Source organism: Rhinolophus ferrumequinum, chromosome 24, assembly GCF_004115265.2.
Source record: "Rhinolophus ferrumequinum isolate MPI-CBG mRhiFer1 chromosome 24, mRhiFer1_v1.p, whole genome shotgun sequence".
Taxonomy (NCBI): Eukaryota; Metazoa; Chordata; class Mammalia; order Chiroptera; family Rhinolophidae; genus Rhinolophus; species Rhinolophus ferrumequinum.
In genome coordinates, this window is record NC_046307.1 from 11860013 (window position 1) to 11887847 (window position 27835).

The 27835-nt window shown below is 42.7% G+C and overlaps 1 protein-coding gene across 2 annotated transcripts in view; it reads right to left on the bottom strand.

Moving 5' to 3' along the window:
- TRPC7 (transient receptor potential cation channel subfamily C member 7) overlaps nucleotides 1–19885 on the bottom strand; it is a 127338-nt gene extending 107453 nt beyond the window's left edge. The window contains exons 1-2 of one of the 2 annotated variants that reach the window (XM_033096398.1): nucleotides 19550–19885; nucleotides 10923–11700 (exon numbers count right to left, since the gene is read on the bottom strand). In XM_033096398.1, coding sequence (XP_032952289.1) covers nucleotides 10923–11700; nucleotides 19550–19551 — 780 coding nt within the window. In that variant the 5' untranslated portion in view covers nucleotides 19552–19885. The remainder of the gene's footprint in view (nucleotides 1–10922; nucleotides 11701–19549) is intronic. The other variant, XM_033096400.1, reaches the window with a different exon arrangement.
- Between the last annotated feature and the right edge of the window lie 7950 nt (nucleotides 19886–27835).

Genomic DNA, 27835 nt, shown 5'->3' on the forward strand with positions numbered 1-27835 from the left:
GGTGATAACTGAGAAACTAACTCATCATATGGAGAAAAGCAAAAGTCTGACACCACCTCACACTACATACAAAAGTAAACTCCAGTGGAACTTAAAAGTGAACGGTAGATCTATGAGGGTAACAGAAGAAAAGATTATCTTTGTGACTTTGGGTGAGGAAGGATTTCTTAATAAATCTAAATGTACAAACCCTTTCAAAAATAAGGGTTTCTCTTGAACAAAGGTGCCATAGACAAATTTAACAGGAGTGATAGGCCGGGAGAGGATGTTTGCAATGTCTGAAATAGACAAGGACTAGTATTTAGAATGTATGAGGAGCTCCTGAAAGAAAATAAAATACCCCAAAACAGCCTGTTAAAAAGTGGGTGAAGGCATGACAAGGAGAGGCACTTCACAGAAAAGAGAAACTCATGTGGCTCAACAACATATGAAGTGTTCAGCCTCATTGGCAATTAGAAATGCCAATAAAAAGAACCACATTCCTCGTACTGGTAAACGTTAGAAAGCAGGATAATACCTAGAGCTGGCAGCATGTGACAAACCAAAGCCCCCAAGGGCAGGCCGCGTGCGGAGCTGTCTGTGGTGCTGAGTGCATGACCCCCGGGCAGGCCTGTCTGGGTCTGTAACGCACAAACGCTAAAATAGGATCGCAGGTACAGGGATGTTCTTTGCAGCGTTATTAGGACAACAAGAAATTAGGGCTGCCTAGATGTCCATCGCTATGGGAATAAGAAAGCGAAAGGCTGCGGATACAGATAATGGAATACGAGGCAGATAGAAGCAGTGCACTCTGTTTATATACAGCAAACATGAAAAGAGAGACCATACAAAACATGGTATTGAGGGAAAGAGTAAGCAAGATCATAATTTTATACCATAGTCCCTTTTATGTAATTTATAAACACACACACACACACACACACACACACACACACGTCAACAGTATATTTTTCCATAGTCCGTTAGCATGTAAGTTCCATGAGTGCAGATTACAAGGTTTTGATGGTCTCTAAGTGTTCCCAACCTCTCGAACTTTTCATGTGGTAGGTGTAAAAGAAATATTTTTTGAATAATACATATTGACATATATACATACGTATATACACATTATATATAATACACATATATGTGTATTGTATATATACCATGTATACCGTGTTTCCCCGAAAATAAGATCTAGCCAGACATCAGCTCTAATGTGTCTTTTTAATAAAAAATTAATATAAGACCCAGTCTTACTTTACTATAATATAAGACCAGGCATCATATAATACAATATACTATAAGACCAGGTATAATATAATGTAATATAATACCGGGTCTTATATAAGACCGGATCTTATATGATATAAGACCGGATCTTATATTAATTTTTGCTCCAAAAGATGCATTAGAGCTGATTGTCCGGCTAGGTCTTATTTTTGGGGAAACACGGTGTGTGTGTGTGTGTGTGTGTGTGTGTGTGTGTGTATAAATAAATAAATATATTGAAGTGGGTGCTTTTTTGGGGTGGAGGAGGATGGGAGTGAGGATTAAGTGTGAAGGGAAACAAAAATATGATAATGTTCCATCAATTGAGTCCCTGTATTCCATATTCCAATTCCTGCAGCTGGAGGTAGGGGAAGCCCTAGCGGGGCAATATACCAAAATATGAATTGTTCTTAGATGGTGGGATTAATGCTGACCTTTTTGTTACCTCTACTTCTCTATATTTTCTAAAAATTCTATAACCAGTGTGTTTTATTTTCATCACCCCAAACTGAACACTTGAAAGTATTTTTCTCACCCTTGAGAGGGTCCATGGCCCATTACAAGTTCCCCCATTCCTTCTGTCAGCTTCCTCCCACCTCTTCCCCGCCCTGCCTCCCCAAGTGTGCCATGCACACACCGTTACAGAATTCCAGTACCTCTGTCTCTGCTGTGCCTTGGTCCGTAGAACATAGCAGCTGTCCCTTCCTTCTCTTCTCCACGGGCCCCTAGTTTTAGGACTGTCTTTGCTTTCCCAGAATAACTGACCTCTGGCTTCTATTCTGCCCTGCTGTGAGGGTCAGCCTGGATTCCAGGTCTGTCCTTCCCCACTTCATCTCAGCCTAGTGCTGCCCTACTGTGTTGGGTTGAATAGTGTTCCCTCCGAATTCACAGCCATCCTGGAACTTCCGAATGGGACCTTGTTGGAACCAGGGTGGGTATGGCAAGTGTGATGAGGATGAAGTCCTGCTGGAGTGGAGCGGGCCCCTCGTTCCAAATGCCTGACCCTCAGAAGGGAGGATAAGAGGCACAGAAAAACACACAGGGAGATCACTGTGTGACAACAGAAGCAGAGGTTGGAGTCATGTGTTTACAGCCAAGGATCGCCAGGGAAGATGGAAGAGGCAAGGGAGGATCCTTTCTAGAGCCTTCAGAGAGGACACGGCCCTGCTGACACCTTCTTTCGGACTTGTGGCCTTTAGCACTGTGACAGAATAAGTTTCTGTTGTTTGAAGTCACCACGTTTGTGGTCCTTTGTTATAGCAGCCCTAGGAAACTAATACATCCGCCTAGACTCAACTGGGTGTTCACCAGTGAGGATGAAGGGTGCCCAGAAAAGCCTGGCCTGCCCCCAGTATCCTCCTGGCCTAGCATTCTTAGCATCCAAAACTTGGGAGGAAGAAGAGGGAGAGGTCTACTCTGTACCTTTATGTATGCTAAAACCAGCTCCAGTTGAACAAAAATCAGAGATAAAATTTAGCCATTTTCCTCTACTTTAATGGAAGATTTACTTGGTCCATGTAGCCAATGGAGGGACAAAGATGTCCAATGCAGAAGAAAGCTCACAGTCCAGTGGAATCCTTTCTCTTACGGGGCCATCACTCCTGAACCACACTGCAGTACCTCAGTGCTGGCAGTGCTTTGTACGCAACAGTTTGGCCAGGCCAGGGGCACACCTTTCTCTACCTGCAAAGGTAAGGGTGGAAAATCGGACTGCTCATCCCTCTTCTGCCCTCCCGCTCTCCACCGGGCTCCTCCCTGGGAGGGGAAAATAAAGAGCAGGCTGTGTTCTGCCTCCTCTCCTTGTGTTTCTCCACTGCCAGAGCAGCCCTAGGAGCACTGAGACCCCTGAGACCCCAGGGACAGAAGAAGCAGAGTCCTGGGAGCTCACAGACAAGAAAGCTGGTGGCCTTCTCTGACTTCACTGGGCCCCGGGTTGAGATCTGCTGGTCCCACTGCACTCCTGTGCCACTTCTCCCCTTCCTGGGAGGACCTTTCCTTCCCACCCTAGCCATCCAACTCCTTTCAGTCTCCTCCCCTCCTATCCACTTTCTACAGTAGGCAGAGTGGATCTTTCCAAACTGCCCGTATCAGTCACTCCCTCCCCTGCTGAAGTCTTCGGATGGTTCTCCATTCACCCTACAATAAAATCCAACTCCTTACCGTAGCTGCCAATGGCAAGGTCATGACTGAGGTGTTCTTTTTCAGCACCTCTTACCTGCCACCTCTCCCTCTCACTCCCTACAACAGGGAGCTACTTAAATTCTCTACTGGGCCTCTCTTCCCCTCTCCGCACTGGGCTAGTTCTTGCGCAGTTTCTGTCCCTAGAACCGTCTTTCCCATTTCCTGCTGTCTGTTTATCTATCTCATACCCTCGGGTTTCCTTTAAACACTGTCTCCTCTGAGAAATCTTTAAACACATGCTCGTGCACGTGTGCGCATGTGGGCGCGCACACGACTGCTTAACACTCTACACCATTTGTAAAGTGATGTTTATTTGTGTGATTATGAGAGGAACGTCTGTCTCCTCCACTAGACTAGAAGGTCCTGAGGGCAGGAACTTTATCTTGTTCATCATTTCATCCCAGCACCCAACCCAGAGCCTGGCTTATATACTAGAGACTTAATGAATGTTTGTTGCATGAATGCTGAATTTTCAGATAGCTCTGTAACTAGGATCCATCCAGTTCTGCTATGCTGTGGGTCTCCAGACCATATTCCCGTCCTACCCTCCTGACATGTGTTTTCCACATTTGATCTGATTGTGAATTCGCTGCTAGTGTAACACATGCCGCCATGTTGATGGTGTGTGCAGATCCTTGATTAATGTCACCCTATTAGGAGTAATTTATATAGCATTGTAACTTTTTTCAGAGAAAAATCCTGCATTTTCATCATTTCCATTTGATTTAATTTGTGCCACAACTCATTGACTGATATTCTCTAAGAACTGTCTCTATTTTCTCCAGATCTCTGATAGTTCAACCTGATAGCTGCATTTGTATAGGAAATGATTTTTTTCCCTCAATTTTTTGTGTGTAGTAATGAATCTTTTCCATGGAGATGTTTTTCAAAAAGTAATCTCTGTGTTTGGCAGGAACTCTGCCTATCCATTTCCTCCTTCCTTCTCCTCTGCTCCTCTGTTTTTTCCTGCCCACGCCGCTTCTTTTCACAGCAATATTTTTGTAGCACTCCAGGCTTATTCAGTTTCAGTGGTCTGCATTTCTGCAGTTGGAAAATATTTCCTTGGTCTGTTTGTAACCGTGGAGCTCACATGTATAGCCTCTACTTTTCCTTGTTCTGGAATGATTGCTCGGTGGGGAGGGAAGGAAGCTTAGAAGTCAGGAAGACCCTCTGAATAGACGACTTGCTGAAACTTAAGTTGTGTTTAAGAGGACAAATTGTGGTGCTGAAAATCCAGTGGGCTTTGGGGAACAAGGAGGGGCCCCCATTGAGCTCTCTGGGGATAAACTGTGTACTCATTACGGGTAAGGTTCTCCGCAAAAAGATTTATATTCTTCATCCCATCTCTCACCCACACCCTGGGAGGTCATTATTCATTAATTCACTCACCAACTCATGTATTTATTGCGCTGATATTAGGTACTTAGTACTTAATATGTGCTGGGACTTTCTTGTGTTTAAATGGGATAAGACACAGGAAGCTCTTAACAACGGGGTGAATTGTGATGTCATTTACAGAGATTAGGGTAAGAGCGGTTGTTTGGGTGGGGAACACAAGTATTCCATTTTGGACATGTTACAATTCTAATACCTACTCCCCGCCCCCCAATTTTTCAAATAAGAAAACTAACTTCCAGTGGATGCCCAAGATCACATGGCTGCCAGGAGATGGCTCGGGGACTGGAACTCAGGTCCCTCTGATTCCGGAGCCGAGTTCTTTGCTCTCTACTCCACAGCCTGGCTGCACTCGGTGCTGAGTAGAGCCTGTCTCTGCCCCTGTCCTCCTCTAGCAAAGCGGCCTCCATTATGCCACTAAATACCTGACTACCCACGTACAGTTTCCCTGTGTTTTAGAGGCTGATACTCTTGGCATAAACCCTAGAAAAGGAAAAGCATTTAGCTCTAGGCATTAGTGTGACCCAATAAAGAAGTATCATTCAAGAACACATACATAGCTTATTTGCCTGTTAGGACTCATGAATGAATGCTTTGGACAAAGTGCTCCTCTGGGCACTTAGATAGAAAAACAGAAGAAGACAACGCCGACATGCGCAGAAGTCACCACTGTCCCTTCTCCTGAGATAAGTCAGTCCCCGAGTCTTGCTGTCAGATGTGGAAGCCCGTGAGCCTGGCCCCAGTGTGCACCTGTCCACTGGCTCTGGCTGTACCTTACATGTGCATTGCCTCGTGGGCGCCGTCCCATCCTCGGTCATCACCTGACATCTGCGATTATTCTCTTCTCTGCCTACATTCTGCATCACCAGGTGCTCAAGCAGAGGGCTTGGGTGACCCGGTCAGATCCCTGAGGACATAGGGGATGATATGTGAGTGAGTGCTTTGAGGAGTTTTCTGCCCGTCTTAAAAAAAACTTGCTTTTAAAACCTGCAGCCTTTACAGGTTGAAAACTATTTTCTCAGTGGAAAGGGAAACAATGTTAAGTCATTTCCTGCATGTTAGGTAGGCATTTGTTTATACTACCAGCCAAGTTTTCAAACTTCAAGGAAATGTATTTTCCGAGGGTGTTTAGTCTATAAAATTTTAAAACCCTAAAAATAGTCGAAGCATGTGAGAAACAGGTGCAAACAGATTCCACTGGAGGCTGGAGGCACCCGGCTTCTTCAGCCTTCGATGCCTCTGGGCCCAGGGTGGGCCTTCCCTCAAGCTTCCTGACTCCAGAAGCCCAGAATTCACATGCGCTGTGAGCTCTTCCTTCCCCAGTACAACCAACCACAGTACAAAGTCACTCCGCCTCCCTCTCACCTCGTCTTCCCTCTTCCATTTTGATAAGTTTGCAAGCAGATTACAAACTGTCATCTCAACATCTTTACCTTCCACAGTAGGATCTCGCTAGAGATTCATAGCAGGTGACAAATTAGTCTGATTTATCATAATTTGCATTTTTAATCTGTGGTATTTTAGGCCCAGACAGGTTTTTTTGTGGGTCTTAAAATGGCAACACAAACATTGATACATAATTCATTATCTGTTTTTCATAATACATGTGGTTAGCAGCCCATTGACAAACAGAAAATTCATAAGCGGTTTAAGCAAGATGGAGTTACTTCCAGCTTTAGCTTTCTCCTAGTCTCCCCTCTGGAAGAATAAATCGTTTGTGATTACAGCACAATCAGCAGCCTCCATGCTGATGTTTTGTCAACAGGAAAAGCTTTCTCAGTTGTAGCTTTGTTACTATTCAGAATGACCAAATCTTAAATAACTAAGGTAAAGTGTTTGTTGAGCTTCCACAGTTCCCTGACTTGGGAACACTGGGTACTTTTCAGTTTAGGCAAAAAGGTGAGGGAGCCAGAGAGAAGATACCTCCCGTCCCCATCCTGCTTTCTCTTTCCTTTCAAAGCCTTAAACCTCACTCTACAATATTCCTTTGTCCTTTCCTTCCCCACTATCCCGCCCCCTCCCCCCCTCCACCCGCTAGGCATTGGTGTTGGCATAACTCTAAATTGGAAGAAAAATTTAACAACACCTGTAATCTGTTTGAAACAGCAGCTTCACAGATAAACAACATAAATAGGCAGAATGCCCAGGATTTTGACTGGAAGACACCAGCAAAATAAAGGGGACCCTAAGCAAAGCAATTTTATCAGAAAGATGATCAGTAAAGAAAACCAAGCAGATTGATTCAAGAAAAATGTAGAGAACTTACTGTGTTCTTGCTGACAGAAACTGTAACTTGACCGAGATAGACAAACTCCTTATTTTTCCATTGCTACTCCAGGTGCCTCTACACAGAGACAGCCTGTTCCATTGGTGAAACACCTCTGAATAGTCCATCCCACGCCAACCTTCCCCTTCTCTGTCTCCCACTGCACAGATAAACCAATCAATGAAAATGTCACTTGCTGGCAGTGCTCCCAGACCCCACGTGTTAGGTACTCTGGGCAAGACCAGGAAGACACACTCTCCCCTCCGGGAGTGGAGTGGTCATTGGCACCATATAGGGCAGCGTATGACTGGTCTTGAGTTATTTAATGTGGGTTCATTTTATCCCGTCAGTGACCTTGTAACCATCCTTAGCTTCCCCATTTCACCATATTCATCAAATACCTCTATTAAATCCATACATGTGGGAGTTTAAACCACAGATAAAACTAATCATTTGCTTTATCAGTTGAAATGATTATCCTTGAGGATTTCCTTCATTTCCTTCATTAAGTATTTATGGAATGTTTACTAGATTACTGAGCACCATCCAAGGTACTAGGAAGGCCTCCATGGCCACATCAAGTTTCAGTATCTTTCTAGACCCAAGAAGACCAGAGAGACATAAGAAAATCCTTGAACAGCTGCATAATTTCCCCACTAAAAATAATGGTTTTCTAGCAGGCATCTGACTCCAGCCACAGTTTACTTTAGACCTTGACAGTGGCTGTATTTCTTGCTAATGACTAGGCTCTATTCTGGTGATGAATTAAAAAGACTCCAAAGACAATTGCCTCAGTTGCTGACTCTGGGTTTTCATGCATGATGTTCGGAAGAGTCACTCCCAGAATGAGTGTTTTAGGGGATTTGGAGGATGACATATGACATCTCCTTTGAAAACCTGATAGCTTTTTTACACAGCTGATGACATAGGGTCATCCCCATAACACGTGGCTATAGTCAGCAATGCTTAGTCCCTTTAAAGCAGAACAGACTCCTAAGGAGTACGCTTTAGAACACATACACTTACTTTTTATTCTTTTTATTACAATTTGACTTGCCTCTTTCTAAGCTGTTCTCTTCTCTGAGAAGATTTAGAATGTCAGGAATGCACATACAAGGATAGTTGAATAAGTAATACAGTTCTAAAGGAATGCCTATGTTACTTTGTCTGTACCGTTTGTCGACACTCTGAAAGACATTATTTCAAACAAAGGTGGTGAGGGGGCATGCTAATAGCCACCAAATGTATTTATGCTGACTTTTATTCTGTGTAAGGCATTGCACTGTGGGAAGGAATTATCACGTTAGTAGTGTTCTTAACTGTCCAAAATTTTCATAATTTTTAAATCAAAATATCATAGTAAATGCTTTTAGCAAACTTCCAATTTTAGATATCATATATGCCAGACTTCAAGTTTTAGTAAAAGGAAACAAATGGCCCAGATGTAATTCCAAATGTTAGTCTAGCATCACTTTATTTATTAAGGCTGGCAGGCTCCCAGATTGCAGATAAGTAGAGAATTGTGTAATTATCCAGGTAATCTGATCCAAAAAACATTTTTTGCTTGAATTGATTTTTCTTGGCCAGAAATATCTAAGTTCATTCATTGGCTTAGCCATTTCATAGCCTATCCAGATTCAGTCTGAAGCCCAGCGAACAAGCAAAATGCCACCAAGTTTCCTTGGCACATCACTGGGCTCATTGCTGGTCAGTGGAGTTTATTGTGCAGAAACAAGGAAAGAAGAGGCAATGGCTATATTCCTTATGCGCTTCCTTGGGCAGCTCTGCATCTACAAACACTGATTTTTCTAGATGAGGCTGTGAGCAGTGCAGGATTTAGGGAAGTGTCTCCAATTCAGTAGGTGTGTCCGAGCGGGGGGGGGGGGCGGGGGACAGATGGAGTAAAATTAGTTTAATTCTAGTATCCTTCATCTATTGACAGCCCTCGGTGCCCTGCAGCTTCCTGTAGGCCTGGCTCTGCTGTCCCTAGCGATGGGGACCCCATTCCCACAGAGAGGCTTCCATGGCCTCAGGCAGACACAGCGGCATTGTCGCCCTCTTTAGTCCCAGTGCCTCACTCCACATGCTCTACTTCATTTTACTACCAGCCCAGCAAATTCCCCAAACTCTGCTTTTCATCATTTCAGTCCTCAAATCCCAGATTTGCAGTGGCGCTCACTTCCTGCAGGATGACACCCGAAGTGCTCCACCTGCCCGGCAGGGTCCTCACATCTGCCGCCAACTCATCTCTGCCGCTTTCTCCCGTGTGCCTCCACAGGAAGCCTGTATTCTAGTGACAAGCTTCTCATCGGTCCCCTGCCCGCTGTGGGCCATTCTGGACCGCTCCTTCACTTGCCTCCTCTGCATGCCCCCCTCTCTCTTTCCACTAATCCAGTTCCTCCTGCTCAGCAAGTCCCAGACCCATTCTGCTTCCTCCTCTGAGATTTCCCTGAACCATGTGGGCCATGGGGTCGCCCTTGCTGTGAGTTGGTACCCATCCTTGGCCACCTGATTGTGTCCCATGCAGGGGAAACTCTTACACTGACATCTTTTTAGCACAATGAACTATCCTTCTGCAGGTGACGTCTTTTCCCAGTGCCGTATCAGCCCCACATGTGACATGTTTTTGTATGCTCCATGCCATCATAGGCTCTGATTGAGTGACAGGAGAGAAATTATGAGCCCAGTTGTAGATTCCACTCTTCCAGCCACATCTTCTGTGGAAGAGAATCCCTTCGTCATTCAGATAAAGACAGATGAACCTCTGAGAGGCCCAAGGCAAGAACAAGGCCTGTGACTCTCAATTTCCTGTAATGACCAAGAGCTGGCTCTGGGGTCTGAGTGCCTATATTAGAATAATGATTTTTCTACTTCCTGTCAAAATGATATCTTTCTATCTCTGTACCCTTATATAAAATGAGGATAATAATCGTATTCATATCAGTGGTTGTTGAGCGGATTAAACAACCTCATATAGTAAGGCATGTAGTCCATGGCACACTATAAGTACCACTAAATGTTTGCTGTTAATTATTATTAAACACTGTCAGAAGAATTAGGTCCCGATCTTCTCTTGCAGGGGGAATATCAGTCGACAGAAAAGCAGAGGCCCACTTTTGAGTAATAGACCTTAGCAATGGGTCTCCATCCCCTAGGCTAGCCTTAGGTCCAGGTATTCTCAGGGTGGCTGGATTACAGGGCTTTGCCCTGGGCCCATCTATTGGGGTGACAAGCCCAACTCTACAGAAATGGTTTTATTTTCATTTTCATGTACCCCCTCCTCAGCCTTTTGCCAGGACAGTAGCAAGAGCTTGCTAAATTGAGAAAAGCTGCAGTCAACTCTTTCTAGCATTCAGTAGGAGACTGAATCTAAGATCAACAGTGCAGGATAGGATAGAGACATGAAGAAGACAAATCAAAACCATGCAGATGAGACAACCAAGAAGTCCAAGACCTGGACTGGAAACCACCACAGGTGTTCTAGACACTCCTGAGGTCCCTCAGGGCTAGAACCATAGACTAGAAAGAACCACTAGACTAGAACCATAAGACAATCCTGCCTGCACGCTGCTTGGCTTTTACTGTGTGGATTTGTGCTTAAGTCAGCGCTTTACCACATTTATGTGGTTTCAAATATTCCACCTAATGGGCTGCTTTTTCTCAGGCCTGCATCTGACGGAGGTGGAGGAAGTGGCCTTCCTCCCTGTGAGCCTGAAAGGCAGGACCCGAGGCCTTTACCCTGTCGGACCTCAAGACGACCCGTCTGGCTCCCGGACACACCCGAAGAGCCCTGTGCGCAAGCGCCTGCAGCCTGGTGAGTGGGATTTACCTTGAATTCAGTCTCGATGTTGGCTAGTCTGGCTAACTCGTTGCTTAGCTCCAGCGCGGTGAGGACCGGGTCTTCGCTGGACAGGGACAAGTAGGCGGCACTTGCCAGCCCCTTGTAGGCGTTCATGCGGGAGCGCGAGTGGCTGAAGGAGTCCTTCCGCTGCTTCTCCGTGCACTCGGCGCACTTGCAGAAGTAGTCGTGCGGCCGCTCGATGCGGGCGCCTTTGAGCAGGAGGATGTGCACGATCTCGTACTCCTGGCAGTGCGCGGCCAGGATGATGGGCGTGATGTCGTGGGAGAAGCGCGTGCCGTCCTCGTCGTAGGCGTAGAAGTCGTCGTCGCGCAGCTCCTGCTCCAGCGGGCTGAGCGTCAGGCGCTGGCCCTGCGCGAAGGCCGGGTGGCCGAGGATGGCCTCCACGATGCGCACGTAGCCCTTGCTGATGGCCAGCAGCAGCGCGTCCCCCACCCGCGCCAGGTTCTCCTTCTTGAGCAGCAGCTCCGTCACCTCCAGGTGCTCGTTGCCCACCGCCAGCTGCAGCGCGTTCTGCCCCATGTAGTCCACGCAGTTGACGTTGAGGGTCTTGGATTCCTCTAACATTTTCCTGACCACCGGGATGTTGCCATACTCGGCCGAGTCCAGGAAGCGCTCCTCCTCGGGGGTCAGGCTGGTGCCCTTCTCGTTGAACATGTAGGCGGGGCCCCGGATGGCCTGGCGGCGGCCCTTCTCCCGCAGCGTCGTGTGCCTGCGCTGCATGTTTTTGAAGGTGCTGCTCCCCAACCTGTGGGGCGACAAGGCAGAGATGCTGCGTTACTGCCCCACGGGCCTGCGCGCTCCCCAGGGGCAGAGCAAACGAAAGTTGTTGAGATTAAAAAAAGAATGTCATGATTGAAATCTAAGGAGAAATTGTGAAACCTTATTAGAAATCATTGTCTGATCCCTGAAATTAAGACAAATTGGATGACCTGCACTATCCTTATGCAGATAGAAGAATATTGATTTTGTTACCCAGCATTTCTGCCCCGTGGGTGGAGAAGTGGTGGCAGAGCTGCAGTGTGGGCCTAGGTGGAGTGTGATGGGGGAGGAGGTGACAGGTGGGGGTACTGATGTAGCGGACTCGGGTCAGGCGCTCCCAGTCGTTTTTCCATCTGTGCGAAGTTGAACACGTCATTTACCTTCTCTGTGCTTTTCCTACAGCGCTTCTCTGAGCCTTTACCTGTACAATGTGGGTACCTGTTTGTGTGCTGTAGGGTCCATAAGAGGATCCAGTGAGGTGACGTGCATATAGCTGGTTTGATTCTGTCCCCTCCTGCCTAGTGGGACGCCCAGTTCTCTGTGGACTGTGCCACAGAGATGGCCACCAGGATACCACTGCCTCTGGTTCCACCAGGATATCGCTCCCAGTGAGCTCCTGCACGATGACAGAACCGTCCCGACGTGCAAGGATAGCCACACCCCTGTTTCTGCATCCAGTGCTAGACTCTCTGGGGACTGCTTGTTTTCCGGTCCCCACAAAGCCTAAGAACCTACTGACGGCAAGAGGTGGCCGGGAACACCATTCCACTTACTCATGGCCACTGCAGCAGCCCTCCTGAAAAAATTCAGCCGTAACTTCTCAGGATTGAACCTGGGTTTTTATATGGAGGGAAGAACAGGTCAATTTATATGCTAGGTTCATTTCTGGCTTGTTCTTCCCCACTGGCATAGTGTACAGGTTAATGCTATTAGTAACAGCAGTTAACATTTGTTAAGCACCTATTATACTCCAGGGACTATACTAGGGAGTTAATATACTTCACATGTATTGTATAATTCTTGTATCAATCCTATGCGGTAGGTAGATACGATTATTATCTTTACCTCAGATGAAGATACTGACACATGTGAGGCTGAGAGACATGCTTTGAAATCAGAAAGTCTAGAGTCAGAATTCTGGCTCCACTTTTGCCTGTCTTGTCACTTTGGACAAGTTACCTAACCTTTTGTTTGCCAGGGTATTAAAATGGCAGACTAGAGAAAATAACAGCTATAGTGTAATGTGAGCCGGAGCCAGGTACCCCATCTCCAACTAGCCTTGAGACCTTGAGCAGCTCCCCAGCTCAAGATGCTTTAATTATAAAATCGTCTGGACCAGATGTTCCCTAGCTTTCTACGAGCTTGAACATTTCAAACTTCTCTGATTCTCCAGTTGGCCCATCCATATTTTCTGTCCTCCTTTTCTGGTCTACCCCCACTCACTCATTATTCAAGGAATAGTAGAATGGCATACATTCCGATAAGAGAGTATCTGTTCTAAAGAGTAAGTACTTGGGGATTTGTTTTGAACTATATTTCATGTTGCTAATTGTCCTTTTGTTATTGCTCATGTCACCATGCATAAAGAATACTCAGTATTTCATTCAAGCCATTTGTTAAAAAACAAAGTAATCACAGAGGAAGGCTTTTATTAAACTTAGGGTTTGAGATTAAAAAAATCATGTCACTCAGTTTTAGCATTTTTTTTGGAAATAATTGCACTTTCTTTTCTTTTCTGCTCATTTTTCCTTTTGACCTGCTCAACCTTTTGGGTTTAGCTCCTTTAGGGGGCCCTGTCTGGTATAAAGCGGACTTCGAGGTCAGAGCTTGTACTTGCATTCTGCCTAGGCCTGAGTCACACTTCTTGGAGAAACTGCTGAACTATTCAGTGGAGCAGCTTCTTTCACTGCAAAAAGTAAAAGGAATAATTATGGGCAACTCCCTCAAAAGGCAGCTGTGGGTGATAAATCCTAATAGAGAGTTCTGTGCTCCTCTGGGAAGAGCATCTGAACTGCCTTCCACTTTTCTAAAGTGCACTTAGATAGGAGATTGCTGGGGAAAAGATTCTTAGGATTCAAGTTCCTGAGCTCCTTCCGAGTCCACTGCTCTCGGCAATTCCGTCATTCCAGGGAGAGAGCATGCTCATTGGTGCCCAGCAGACTGTAGATTGGGAGTCCAGCAGAGACCCTTTCAGGAGAGAGGGACTCGCAAACGGCGTAGTACGTACTTATTATCTTAGGTTTTTCAAAAGGAGAAGAGGTGACTGAGTGGAAAGCTAAGCAGTCACCTCATTTTTACTCCCATGGGGCCTATTTCAGAGGATGTTATGGACTCAGTTTCAAGGTCTGTCATCTGGGTACACAGACTCAGGTGGGAATTGAGCCAAAAGACTAATAATCATCTTCGTAGAATGACTTAGCCTGTCCTCTGATGAGGCTTCTACCCCTCTCAGGAGTGCCTCTCTGGACTTAGACATCACAACTCAACCTGAGGAAAGGCAATTTCCACTCAAGAGCATCTGAGCAGTGTGTCAGAGGTGAAATGGCAGCTGTCCTAGAAGGAGCTTGAGCTTGATTCCACATCCCTTTTCCATTAGAGGTCTGCTCAGGAGGCAGAATAGGTCAGACTCCAAGGTCAAGGGTACACGACTATTACACAGCAACAAGCCATGGGGAAATTAATTCAAAGCAAATGTAATAACTACTGAACCAAGTCAGAACAGAGAAATATTTCATAAAGGAACACATAAGTACCCAATCTGAATTCAGAATCCACATGAATATCGTAGATGCTACAGCCTATACACTTAAAGGATGTTAAAGCATTGTTTGTTAATTCCCCTCCTTAAACAAACAAGCAAAAAGCAAGGTATTAGCATTCTCATTTTTAGGTAGGTGAAGCAAAAAGACTAAACCTTAGGGCAAAAAATTCCTGCAAAGAATCTAGAGCATTATATATATCTTGCTGTTTCTATAATAATTATGTCTTATCAAAGCAAAACTATATACGCATGGCTAGTATTTGTCAGAAGTTAAAATGTCCTCACCAGTTGACATGCGTTTTTCTGAATGACCTTGAAAGCAGATACCCAGATGTAGTAAGAAGTAAACAAGCCTCTTTTTCCCAGCCTTGGAAACCTCAGCTTTGAAATACATTTGGATGCTCACAGAATTGTCAGTCCTCCTTTCCTAGCAGAATTTGGCATTGAGGGAACCTTATGGGCCTTCAAATCATGTATGCATACAGCCAGATAATGGGACATGCTACTCACTGAGATTACTTCCAACGTCAGGGGTTTCACAGCAGACCCTGGGGCCACATGAATTGATTCAGACCTTGATGGAGGCCTTTATCTCACTGGAGGCTTCTTAATACTTCCAACTCCCACTTATGCTGATATCCTGTCATGATGCTTTTCAAACATTTATTTTTTTCAGCTTTACTAAGGTATAACTGACAGAATAGTAATATATTCAAATTATATATTGTGGTGATTTGATATATGTAAACATCATCAAAGGAATCCCACCATCTAATTAATTAACACATTCATCATATATATATATATGTGTGTACATATATATGGAGAGAGAGAGAGAGAGCACATTTAAGTGCTAATCTCAATTATATAATGCAGTGTTATCCTATATCACCATGTTTTACATTAGATCTTCAGACCTTATTCATCTTATGGCTGAAAGTTTGTACCCTTTTACCAACCTCTCCCCATTTCCCCATTTAAACACCAGGAATAGAGTTAGCCATCATATCCTTGTCGTTTAATCTTGACTTTAGTCAGGCTTAGCCATACATGTCATATGGGTTGGAAAGAATCCACAGAAGATGTGTTAGAAAGATGAAGTCATTTGGTCCACAATCGCTGGCGGCCAGAGCTCACACTCATGAATCAGATGTGTTGCTCTGCTGGACTCTGGGCGTCTTGTCAGTTTTAGGGCCAATGATGAGCAGAACGATTCTCCCTAAAGTGCAGTTAGCATTTGATTGCCCATACTTTAATATTTTTCTTAAAAATGAACTTTGAATGCAAATGCCTTTTTATTTGCATATATTATTGAGATAATGAGCGATCAAACTCATCAAACACCTCAATTAAGATAGTGTTTTTTCATTTTCCATAAATGCATACATTGACATTTGATGTCATTGAGAATACGGGTTCCAGTGGAAACAAAACCGTATTTGAGAGGAGGACTGATTATTAAACTCCCTCTTAATCCCTTGGTTGCTATTTTTATCAAGCTGCTCTTAAAGATGCATCAGCTGGTCTGCAGGAAGCCAGATGTCAGTGATCCATGAAAAGTATGAATTCTGTACCCGAAGTCCAGCCTCTGTCATCTGGGTACACAGATGACCATGACCATAAAGCCTTTTGGAGACAGGGATTGTCATTAATTACTGATAAAGAAAAGGCCACTTAATCAAAATGCCTTTTTAGAGATATTTGTTGTCTTTTGAAGAAAATTGCTACATGCACCATAGGACTCTGTGGAAATTTCTCAGGCCTGAAACCAATTCGGTCTGTAACATTCCACAATTGAACATATAATAGAACCAAACAAAATTTAAGAGTCAGGTCAGTCACCCAGGAAAACCCAGTTCTGATCTGTGTGTCTTCTCTCAAGTGTACATATTCTGAATTTCAGTCCAGAGCCACAGTGATGAAATAAATAGTCAAGAGATTTGGAGTCTTCTCCTAAACCTCAGTTCCCTTACCAATGGAAAGGGAATAATAAAATCTATCCTTCTGGATACTTTAAAGCCTTATACAAATGTCCATGACAATAAAGATCAAAACCTTACATATCCATACACTTAAGTAAATGATTATAAATTGGCTTACTCTACATTGATAGATTCAGCTTGGCTATTTTTCTAAATGACTATAAAATAGTGATAGTTAACATATATTACATGTTTGCCATGTGCCAGACGCCGTGTTAAATACTTTGTATGAATTATTATTTTAAATTCATACCAGTCATATGATAAACTTAGCTATTTTCCTCACTGACTAACCATAATGATTGGCATTTATTACAGATTAACCACGTTGCAGGCACATGCTGAGTATTTTACATGCATTAAATTCTCATAAACGACTACATGATAATAGGTGCTATTGTCATCCCCATTTAATAGCTGATGAAATGAGGCTCAGCTAAATTAACCACTTTACCAAGGCTACACGCCTTAGGAGTGAAAGAGCCATCATTAGGAGTCTAACCTGTCTGATTTCAAAGCCCTGATTTTGGCTGGGATGCTGCTGCCATCCATTCTCCTCCTCCTGCATTTTTCTCTAAGGGTCTTTAGACTCAATTTTTCTGTTAGAGTGCAGGATCCTTGAGGGCCAGAGAATATTACTTGTTTATATGGTATACATACGTACCTAGCGTCTAGTACTCCTGATACCTGGCGTATGGTGCATGATAAAATACTGTAATAAATTCTTAAATACTTGAATTAGGGTTGGTCATTAAAAAGGACCAAAAAAAGAGAGGTGTTAATATTTACCAGTGGCCTCCTTACAAATGTAGGAACCATGTAATCCTTTAACTACGATTTCCTATTTGTAACTGAGTTTCAAGGCAAAATTAGTTTCCAGTTAGCTCCACTATAAATAATGGCCCATGCGTTGCTAGATGAAACAGCTAATATCGGAGGGTGTATTAAGTCCCTTGGGTGAGTGGGGCTGAAAACTGAGGGATTCCCACTTCTGCATAATACTCCTAATTTTTTAAATGTATTTCCAAAGGCATCCAACTTATTTCTAAGTATCATCTTCCTTATTCTGTTGAAGTTGAGATAAGGTAGTGCATATAAATTACAGTGCCTGGGAAGTGCTCTAGCAACATTGGATAATATTAACTATTGTAGTTTAATACCATTATAATAATTATGTATCTAAAGCATTCAAGTTGCCATCTAGTGACAATAATTTGCTTGTACAACACAGGCATTCTGAATAAGAGGAAAAAAGACATCCATCTATTTATCCCATGAATATATATGAGTTCATATATACCAGTCAGTTCCTACAGGAAACAAGCAAAGTATCCTTCTGCTTCTCATTACAATACATTGTATTGAGATATATTTTCCAAACAATTCTGCTAATGTGGGATTTTTTTTTTCCCCACTGCATCTTGGATTGAAAATATTGCATAGTGTTCCTGAATGTTAAGAAATGATTTTATCAGCAATTTAGTATCCACCAAATCATCATTTCTCTGAACATGATTTAGAGAAGAGATTATTCTCAGTATTTTCAAACCACCTTATGTATTAGCCATCCAAGGATACCTAGTGCCTTGTTTGTGCTGCTTTTATATCTTCTTTCTTTTTAAATCCTTATTTGTCTCTTTGGAACTGGGGAGTTATGCAAATGTATGTCTATATCTCATTGTGTATAGCTCCAGATAGAGCTGATAGTTATGTTTTTTAAAAAATTCAAATAGTTATGTTATTTCCCCCAAAGATTTGTCTTGGAATAAAATAGATATGTGTAACCTTTTGATTGCATCATTAACCTCTGTGACAATAGTCTGAAATGAACATCTATTACCAAGGAAGTAAGAGAGGTCCTTAAATCATGGAATGACAATAGTGAAGAAAGTAACATGCTGAACATTTATCTGGGGGAGAAATGTTGATTGCTTTTCCTAAGCAAGAGATCCTGGCAGCTCTTATCCAGGATACCACATGCATCTGCCATTAGCCTCAATGAGGCTCCACATAGTTCTGATTTTTTCTGGGTTAATTACTGCCTAAAGGAATTAGCTAGTCTATATGCCGCTAAGCTTAGGAGCAAGTGTTTTGGGAAATAAACTTTTATGAAATTATAATTGTGACATAGAACCTTGGTAAGTTACTAAATAATTAAACCAATGTCATTGTTTAGAAGATCTTAGAGAATGAGTTTGAATCATGTCCATAATGAATATTCTGAATTTTATGTGAATTCATTCATAAATCTGATGTGTGCCCAGTGCTTCAGAAATAGGAGCCACCAGCAGGTGGCATTCTGAGGCAAAAATTCATGGAGTGCCACCAGACAGGGTCACTCATTACTGCCTTTTTCAAATCTACTGTAAATCCATTAAGCCTTGAAATTACAATTAATGGCAATAGCATCTTGGTTATGTCTGCTCAATCATACGTAAGTGAATTTACAAATTCAAACTTAAAGAGGGAATTCTGTGTTCCAGAGTTTCATAGCTTGTGTTAAAACCCTGCCCAGATTATATCTCTTTTATTAGGAGCATGTTCGTTATGTTGAAATGGCAATAACATAAATGGATGTCTAAAGGACATACTTGCAACAAAGAAAAGGAAAAAAAACCCACAATCTTTCTTCTCACCTGTAGTTTTTTAATGGTGGCTTCTTATAAGAATATGGCCTTTTTCCTCCTCCTACCCTCCTGCTTGTATTAAGATAAATGCAAACACACACACACACACACACACACACACACACACACACACACCCCAAATTAAGAAGCTGCCAGTACAGAAGTAGGAGAAGAAACAACGCACATAGTTTCTTCTAGGATTAAAACTACACTCCAGCACAAAGGACTGGGTACCAGAATGAGTTATCTGTTTCGAAATGGCTTTGTAAACTTAGACTTTCAATGAAAAGTGAGAAATTCCTCTACTAACTCAAAAAATAAGAAAGATATCAGATCCAGATTTACATCTAAAAATCCAAACAATGCAGAGGGCTAATAAATAAAAGTTTAATTCCATATTTCAGCGAGAAAACAACCTCTACTGGAAAAAAAAATCAATATGAAAGAATCATCACAGCTGCTTACATTGAGGGTGAAATACGCAGGCTTGTCTCTCCTCTAGTTGACCGGAATCCGGTGTTGAGTCCCGGGAATCTGACTCCCCATGGGTGGTAGCCGAGTAGGTGCCGCTCTCCGTGGTGCTGAACTGTAGAGCTGGTCTAGTGAGCGGAGTTGCGAGGATGTGAAGGCGCGCTCCGCTGTCCTTTGTGCTGTAGTGGTAAAAACTCGCCTTTCGAAGCAGACCCGCCTTACTGTTCTTTTCCTAATCTAGAGGAAATTTCCCAGGGAACATGACGGAGAGGCTCCGTGTGTGAGACTGGCATGCGGCGTGGCAATGAGTTGGTATAGTCCCCACCCCCTCTCCCAGACAGTAGCTTTGTAAGGGAGGTAGCAACTCTGCCTAGCTCCTCAGGATTTCTGCCTGTCCCCCCTCACACCCCAGAGCAGCGCATCTCTCTCTCTCTCTCTCTCTCTCTCTCTCTCTCTCACACACACACACACACACACGCCTCAATTATATAAGGCAGCAGGCTCTGTCTCCTGAGGCAGAATATTCATCTGTTTAAATAAATTAAAAATGAGGAATGAACTGATTTCCTACCTGTTGTATCTTGTGTGTTTACAGAGGGAGGGAGTTAAGAAAACTAAAACCAGAGGAACCTGAAAAATGACAGCAGTAGAGTTTCCTTTAATAAGCTTTAAGGTTGCACCCCACTTTGTCTTCTGTGAGTGATGCATCTTCTGACTCTACCCTTTTGTTTCATACCTTTTTGCGGTATTTAAGATTAGGAAGAGGTCAGTGGTGTAGGTCAAATCTGACGTTAGTAACAAGACTTGAAAAAGATTAGCTTTCATTTATAACATCCCATTTTTTCAAAGGAAATTCCTAATGTAAAAACCCATTTCCTCCATAGTCTCCACTCTGACCAATTGCCATGTTAACAAATGGTCTATGAGTCTTAAACACTAGGTATTTTGATGGCCTTATTGGAGAGAAACCTTAACTGAAATATTGCCTGTGTGAGAGCAACCAGGATTACTCCCAGGATCTACCTGTGTCACTGAACAATAAATCAGAGTGCTTATTCTTTGAAATCAACTCATGGGTTAAAACTGATGGCCTGTAAAGACTGTCTCTGTGTGCAAATGCAATACTTAGGATTGAAGAGTTGGCTTATAATGTATTTTGCACAATGCCATTCTGGGTTTATATGCAAATCGGATTGCATTGATTCATTAACATGCTACTAGCATTTTTTTGTTTTTTCTGGAAACAAGGTGGTGTGTGGGGAAAGACCCTGGAAGGTTGATTCACTTATTAACTGTGTGACCTTGGGCATAATACTTGACCTCATTGAATCTCAGTCTCCTCATATGTAAATAGTGAGTAACAATGCCTTTTCCCAAATGATAATTAATTGAAATAACATATACAAAGCACCAAGAAGAATTAGCATTTAAGAGATGCATGCTAAGTTTGAATGTTCTTCCTCCAGTCCTTGCTCAAGAGAGGTTAAAGTAATTCTCTACTTAAAACGCTGTTAAAAAGCGTGGCAACAAAGTAATTTTATTACTATAAGCTACTACGCAAGCTTTTCCATGTTAACAATTGTACTGTATTGGATCATGTACCTTTTCAAAAAGAAATTTTCTTAAAATTAAAACTTTTTCTTTAAAAATTTTACAGCCTTGAAGGTCAAGGGAATTTTTAAAAAATTAGAATCAGCAACAAATACATTTAACTTCTTTGAATAAAATGTAATTTTAAGAGGTATTTAGTATTACACTGAAGAGTAGAGCAAAATATGTGAATCCAGCAAAAGTGTCTTAAACAACCACAAAGTTAAAAGATTAATTAAGACAGTGATAATATCCTTTTGATTGGGATCCTCGTTATGATTAGTGAACCAGAGTAGAAAAGGTACTCTTAATTATAAAATGCTTTCTTAAAAATAACTGTGTTGTAGCTTTTAGTCAATAACAATGGAGATGAAGTCTTATTATATTCTATTTTCAGTAAATAACCAAGGGAATATTTTCATGAAATTCTGACATGAACTATATTCTTGTTTCCACTCATAATGAGCTCGTTAAAAACAAACCATATTTTAAAAAGTACGCCAATGATGAAACAACAGTTATATGTATATGGAAGAAGTGAGCTAATTATTTTATAGGTATATTAAATGAAGACAGGTCAGAGTCAGTCCAGACAGCTCTTCAAAAGTGATAGAATAAGGTGACATTTCGTGAGGGTTCCATCCTTCAGTGTCCACATTATTAGAGAGCTTTATCAGATCTAGAGAATATGATACATGACATTTAGGTAAATGCTTGTAATCTGAAAAATGTCACATACATATAAAAAGCTTTTCAATATGTAAGACACAGAAGTCATTAGGTCCATACTACCAACAGTTAATTTAAAGCTCTTGGACTAGAAGCTGTGTAAGTTTCCTGTGTAATGTCGTGAGCTTTGTTTTCTCCTAGGCTTGCAGTAGAGTGCATACCACTTGTAGTCAAACTTCTTGTGTTTTAATTCCAAATCTTCCATGTCCCTCAGCTTCCGCTCCTGTAAAACCAAAGTAATAACAGTCCCCTTACTTGCTGAGTTGTAGTGAGGATAAAATGAGACACTCACATAAAGTGCTCACAGCGATGTCTGGCACATAGTCAGAGTTCAGCATATGTCAGCTTTCGTTATTGCTTAACAGCTCACTCTGTGACTGAACAGTGAATACACTATTGATCTGTGGTCCTTAGACTTTATATGCCTCATCATCACCTAACCAGCCGGTAAAAAAAATAAAAAATTTCCGGTGCTCCTTCCCCGGAGAATTTGCATTTTTCCCCCAAGAACTTCTGGTGATTCTGATATAGGTAATTTACATATCACACTTTGAAGAAACTCTGCTCTTGTCTATTGGAAGACCAGATTGTTTTTAGAAACTGCAGAAAGTCTGTGTCAAATGACTGAATCCTTTGGCATGCTCATTCTCTTCCACTCTCAGAATGTTCTTTAATAGTCAGTTCGTCCATGCTACTTTGTTCAGTTACTGGACAGACATGGCTATTTCTCTGAGATAGAAGTAGCAATATACTAAGCAGACTTCTTCTGCTTTTGATTTTGTGCCTGTTGAGAAATGAGGAAAGAATGACTGGTAGGCTGAGGATGTGTTCCTCCAATAAAAAGTTGTGATCCTAAACGTATATTACTTTGTGACAGAAGCTCATCTGAAAAGGCTACATAGTACATGATTCTAATTATATGACATTTTGGTAAAGATAAAACTGTGGAGACAGTAAAGAGATGAGTGGTTGTGAGGAGTTAGTAGGGAGGGCGGGAGGGCTGAGCAGGTGGAACACAGACGATGTACAGGGCAGTGAAGCTATTTTGTGTGAAACGCTAATGGTGGATACATGTCGTTACACCTCTGTCCAAACCCACAGACTGTACAGCACCCGGAGGGAACACTAATGGAAAGTTTGCACTTTGGGTGATAATGATGTGGCAATGTAGGTTAATTAATTGTAAGAAATGTACTAGTTTGGGGCATGTTGATAGTGGATGTGTGGAGGCTGTGGATATATGGGTCTTCTCTGTACTTCCTGTTCAGTTTTGTTGCGAATATAAAACTGCCTTAAAACACATAGTTTATTGAAAAAAAAAAAGTCATGGTCTTTTGCCCAGTTTCTGGATCTGATCCAGTTTTCAGTCCTGGAGCCCATGGATTGAAGCGTTGGGCTGGTTCCTAGGAGAAAGAACACCTAGATTCTTTACATGACAATGATTCCTTTAGTCCTTCCCCAAAGGGTCCCATTTTCATTTACTTGTGCAACTTTGTACTGTGGGAAAAGAGAGGAATACCCAGGCATTTTGAGATCAGTTGGACACAGGGTCTGAGTTGACATTAATATCAGTAGGCTCACGGCCTCGTCATGGTCCCTTGTTGGAGTGGTGGTATATAGTAACAGGGTAATAAATGGAGTTCTGGCCAAGGTTGAGCTTACAGGAGGTCCCCTGGGTCCATGAACCCACCTGATGGACATTTCCCTGGTCCCCGGATGTTCAGTGAGTTTGGCATGCTTGGTGGTTGATGCAACTTCTTCACTGGGTCCTAGTCACGTTGGATAAGAACTATCACAGCAAGGAAAACCAAGTGGAAGGCTCTTGAAACTATCGCCCACACCCCACACAGCCAAGACAGTAAAGTAAAAAATAATGTGGCATCCTGGAGAAGGAAAGTAGTGGAGATTGATGGCACCCTTTAGGATTTAAAGGATACAGAGGTGATAGTCCCCAAGTTACCTCCATTTAATTGGTCAGTCTAGCAACTGCAGAAACCAGTGGCCCCAGGGCGGTAACTGTAGACTACTGCAAGTTCAAGCAAATAGTAGCCCTAATCACAGCCGCTGTCTGGATGTATCTTTGTTGGGGTAGATTAATAGGCTTCAGGTATGTTGCCACTGTTTTGGAAAGTATGTTCATTTCTATCCCAAATCATAAAAAAGGATCAGATATCATTCACATGGAATAGACAACAGTATATATTTAAAGTTTTGCTCAAAGACTTATTTTCACAGTCCTGATTTCTGTCATAATACAGAACAAAGAGATCTGGATCGCCTGCAGAATATCACATTGATTTATTACATTGATGATATTATGTTGATTAGGCCAGATGAGCAAGAGGTCGTCACTGTGGTGGCGGTGCTGGTAAGACACATGTACTCCAGAAAGTAGACGATGAAACCTGTAAAGACTATGGGTTTTATGCATCTATAAAATTTTTAGGGACCCAGGAATCAGGGGCATATCCCCTCTTAAGTATAAGATAAATTATTGTCTTTCAGTCTCCTGTCCAAAGGCAACAGTACAATGACTGGTAGGTTTCTCTGGGTTCTGGAGGCAGCAAATTCTACATCTAAGGATTCTGCTCCACCCTGTATTCCGGGAAGCATGAAAGATTGCCAGTTTTAAGTCGAGCCCAGAGCAGGAAAAGACTCTCCAGCAGGACCAGGTTGTAGGGCAAGCAGCCCTGCTCTTTGCCCATACAGTTCAGCAGATCTGAGAGTATTAAGGGTTATCATTGGTTGGAAAAGATATCAGGTATAGTTTCTGTTAAGCTCCCAGTGAGAGAGTCATCATTTGGGCTTTTGGAGGTACTGGAGCATGGCTTGCCAATTGCCGTGGAGAATTATATGCCTTTTGAAAAACAACTCTGGCATGCTACCAGGTCCTGGAAAAGATGGACCATTCAACCATGACAAACTGAGTATATATCCAGAACTGTTCATCATGAACTGGGTTCTAGCAAATCCATAAGTCATATGGTCAGATGCGCCCAGAAACAATTCGTTATAAAATAGAAGTGGTATATGTAGGACTGAGTAATAGGATCAGGAAATGCAAGAAAACTGCATGAGCATGAGCAGGTAACTCAAATCTCCATGGCACCCACCACTGTGGGACCAGTGTTCCTTCGTTAGCTCCTAGCTATGGATATATTGAGAGTCTAATATAAACCACATGAAGGAGGAGGGAAAAGCTTAGGTTTGGTATGCAGATAAGTTGGTTTAGTATTGGGATACATGTGAAAAATGATGGTAGCTGTACTAAAGTCTCATTCAGAGATGGCCTGGGAAGATAGGGAAATCCTCTCAATGCACAGAGGATTGGTGGGCTTGGTTCTTCTTTTTGCATGGAAAGAGAGCTAACCTGAGGTTAGGTTTGTGCAGATTCATGGATAGTGATGAATGGCTTGGCCAGCTGGTCAGGGCCCTGGAGGGATAAAGAATGGAGGATCAGTGACAAGAGAGTATGGATCAGAGACATTGGGATGGACATATGGGAGTGATATGATTGTGAAGATCTTTGTACCACATTTTAATGTCCACCAGATAGCATCTACCATGGAAGTGACACTAAACAACCAGTAGACAAAATGACCCATGCAGCTGACAGCAGCCAATCTCTGTCATTAGCCACTTCAGAGCTAGCACAATGGGCACATAAATGATAGCAGCGTAGAAGCAACATTTCCATGACCCTAGCAGTCTGGAATCCCAGTTACCAAAGCTTGTCTATCTATGGTCTTTGCTAAGTATCCAGTATGCCAGCAACAGAGAACGATATTAATATGACACCATTACTGAAGAAGACCAGCCAGCCTCCAGCAGGCAGGTTGCCTTCATTGGGTTATTTTCATGCTGGAAGGGTGAGTTGTTTATTCTCACATGCCTCACAGAAATGGACATGTGTTCTGGGTATGGGTTTGCCTTTCCTGTCGACCTGGTCTCAGCCAGCATGACTGTCAGGTTTGTGGAATGTTTGATTTGTTGGCATGGAATCCTGCGTAACATTGCCTCAGACATAGGGACCTGCTTTACAACAAAGGGAGTTCATGAGTGGGTCTATGACGTAAGATTTTCTGGTCATATCACATTCCGTTGCACTCAGAAACTGCTAGTCTGATAGATCATTGGAGGCTCAGAGGCAATACTCTACATGGACGGGGTGCCATCTTCTAGAATGCAGTATATACATTGAATCAGTGACTTTTATGTGTGTTGTGTCCCCAGCAGGAAGAATACACGGACACAGGAATTAAGGGATAGAAACAGTAGTGACCCCACTTACCACTCTCAATGATTCACTGAGGGTCATTGTGTTTCCTTCCCCATAATCATTCTGTGTTCCGCTGGGTTAGAGGGCCTGCTCCCCAAAAGGGGTACACTTTCTCAAGAGGACACAGAGGAGCCCCGTTGAATTATTAGAAGTTTCAGTTGTCACTTGGGCCCTTTAACCTCCTTAAGTTCAGGGACCAAAAACAAGAAGAGGAGTCACTGCATTCGTGGGTAATGGACTCTGGTTATTTGGAGGAGGCAGGGCTGCTATTTGCACAATGGAGGCAGGGAAGAATGTGGGTGGAGCTCGCTTGATCCACTTGGGTCTATCACAGTACTCCCTTGCACAGTTGTGACTGTAAATGGGCTGGTACAATGATCCCAACCAAAGGGCATGCTGACCATAGGCCCAGATCCTCAAGGCTTAAGGTCTGTGTCACACTAACAAGTACTAAGCTGGCCCAGCAAAGGTGGTAGCTGATGGTTAGTGGAATCTAAAAAGAATAGTGGGAGAAGAAGGTAATAAATATCAGTTGGGATTCTGAGACCCACTTCTGCCTTAGGTACCATAGTTATTCCACTAACATCTCTCTCTAAGCCTCTTTTAGGAAGAGAGGCATATCAGATACCTGGAAGAGCTTCTCTTCCATCCTTATGCAGAAGGGGATCGAAGTACAAAAAGAGGTGGGTGTACCACCCAGGTTCCCTCTCAAGGAAGAACTTGCTGCCAGCTTAGAGTGTTATAATCAGCAGACAGAATTCATATTTCAGCTCCTTCAGAATCTGCCTTAGCTTTAGAGACCCACCTTGTCCGAGCTCACATCCTTTCTGGGGAAGCCTGTGTGTGGTGACTAATTGCGGGGATATGTACCAGCCATTATGGCTTGGCACAGAACTGTATTCACTTCAGCATGCTCTGCCAGTTTGGCAAAGGTTTGATCAGGCCTGTGTTTTCCCTCTGCCCAGTCCTACTTCCTTCTTCCTTTGTTCAACAATGTTGATTACAAATAAACATCTTGCACCTAAACTCTATCTCTTGATGTGTTTCTAGAGAACCTGCAAAGATGACCTACAGGGATATACAAAATACAAAACAGTTTTACCTCTTCATTTCCAATTTTGCATGCCTTTTATTTCTTTTCCTTGTCTAATTCCTCTGGCTAGGACTTCCAATACGATGTTGAATAAAAGCGGTGAGAGTGGGCATCCTTGTCTTGTTCCTGATCTTAGAGGAAAAGCTTTCAGTTTTTCACTGTTGAATATGATATTAGCTGAGGGTTTGACATATATGGCCTTTATTATGTTGAAGTACTTTCCTTTTATAACCATCTTATTGAGAATTTTTACCATAAACAGATGTTGTATCTTGTCAAATGTTTTTTCTGCATCTATTGAGATGATTATATGATTTTTATCTTTTATGTTGTTAATGTGCTCTATCACATTGATTAATTTGCTGATGTTGAACCATCCTTGCATTCCTGGAATGAATCACATTTGATTGTGGTGTATGATCCTTTTAATGTATTGTTGTATTCAGTTTGCTAGTATTTTGTTTAGGATTTTTGCATTTATGTTCATCACAGATATTGGCCTCTAATATTCTTTTTTGTGTGATGTCCTTGCCTGGTTTTAATATCAGGGTAATGTACATACAGATGGCCAAAGACATATGAAAAGATG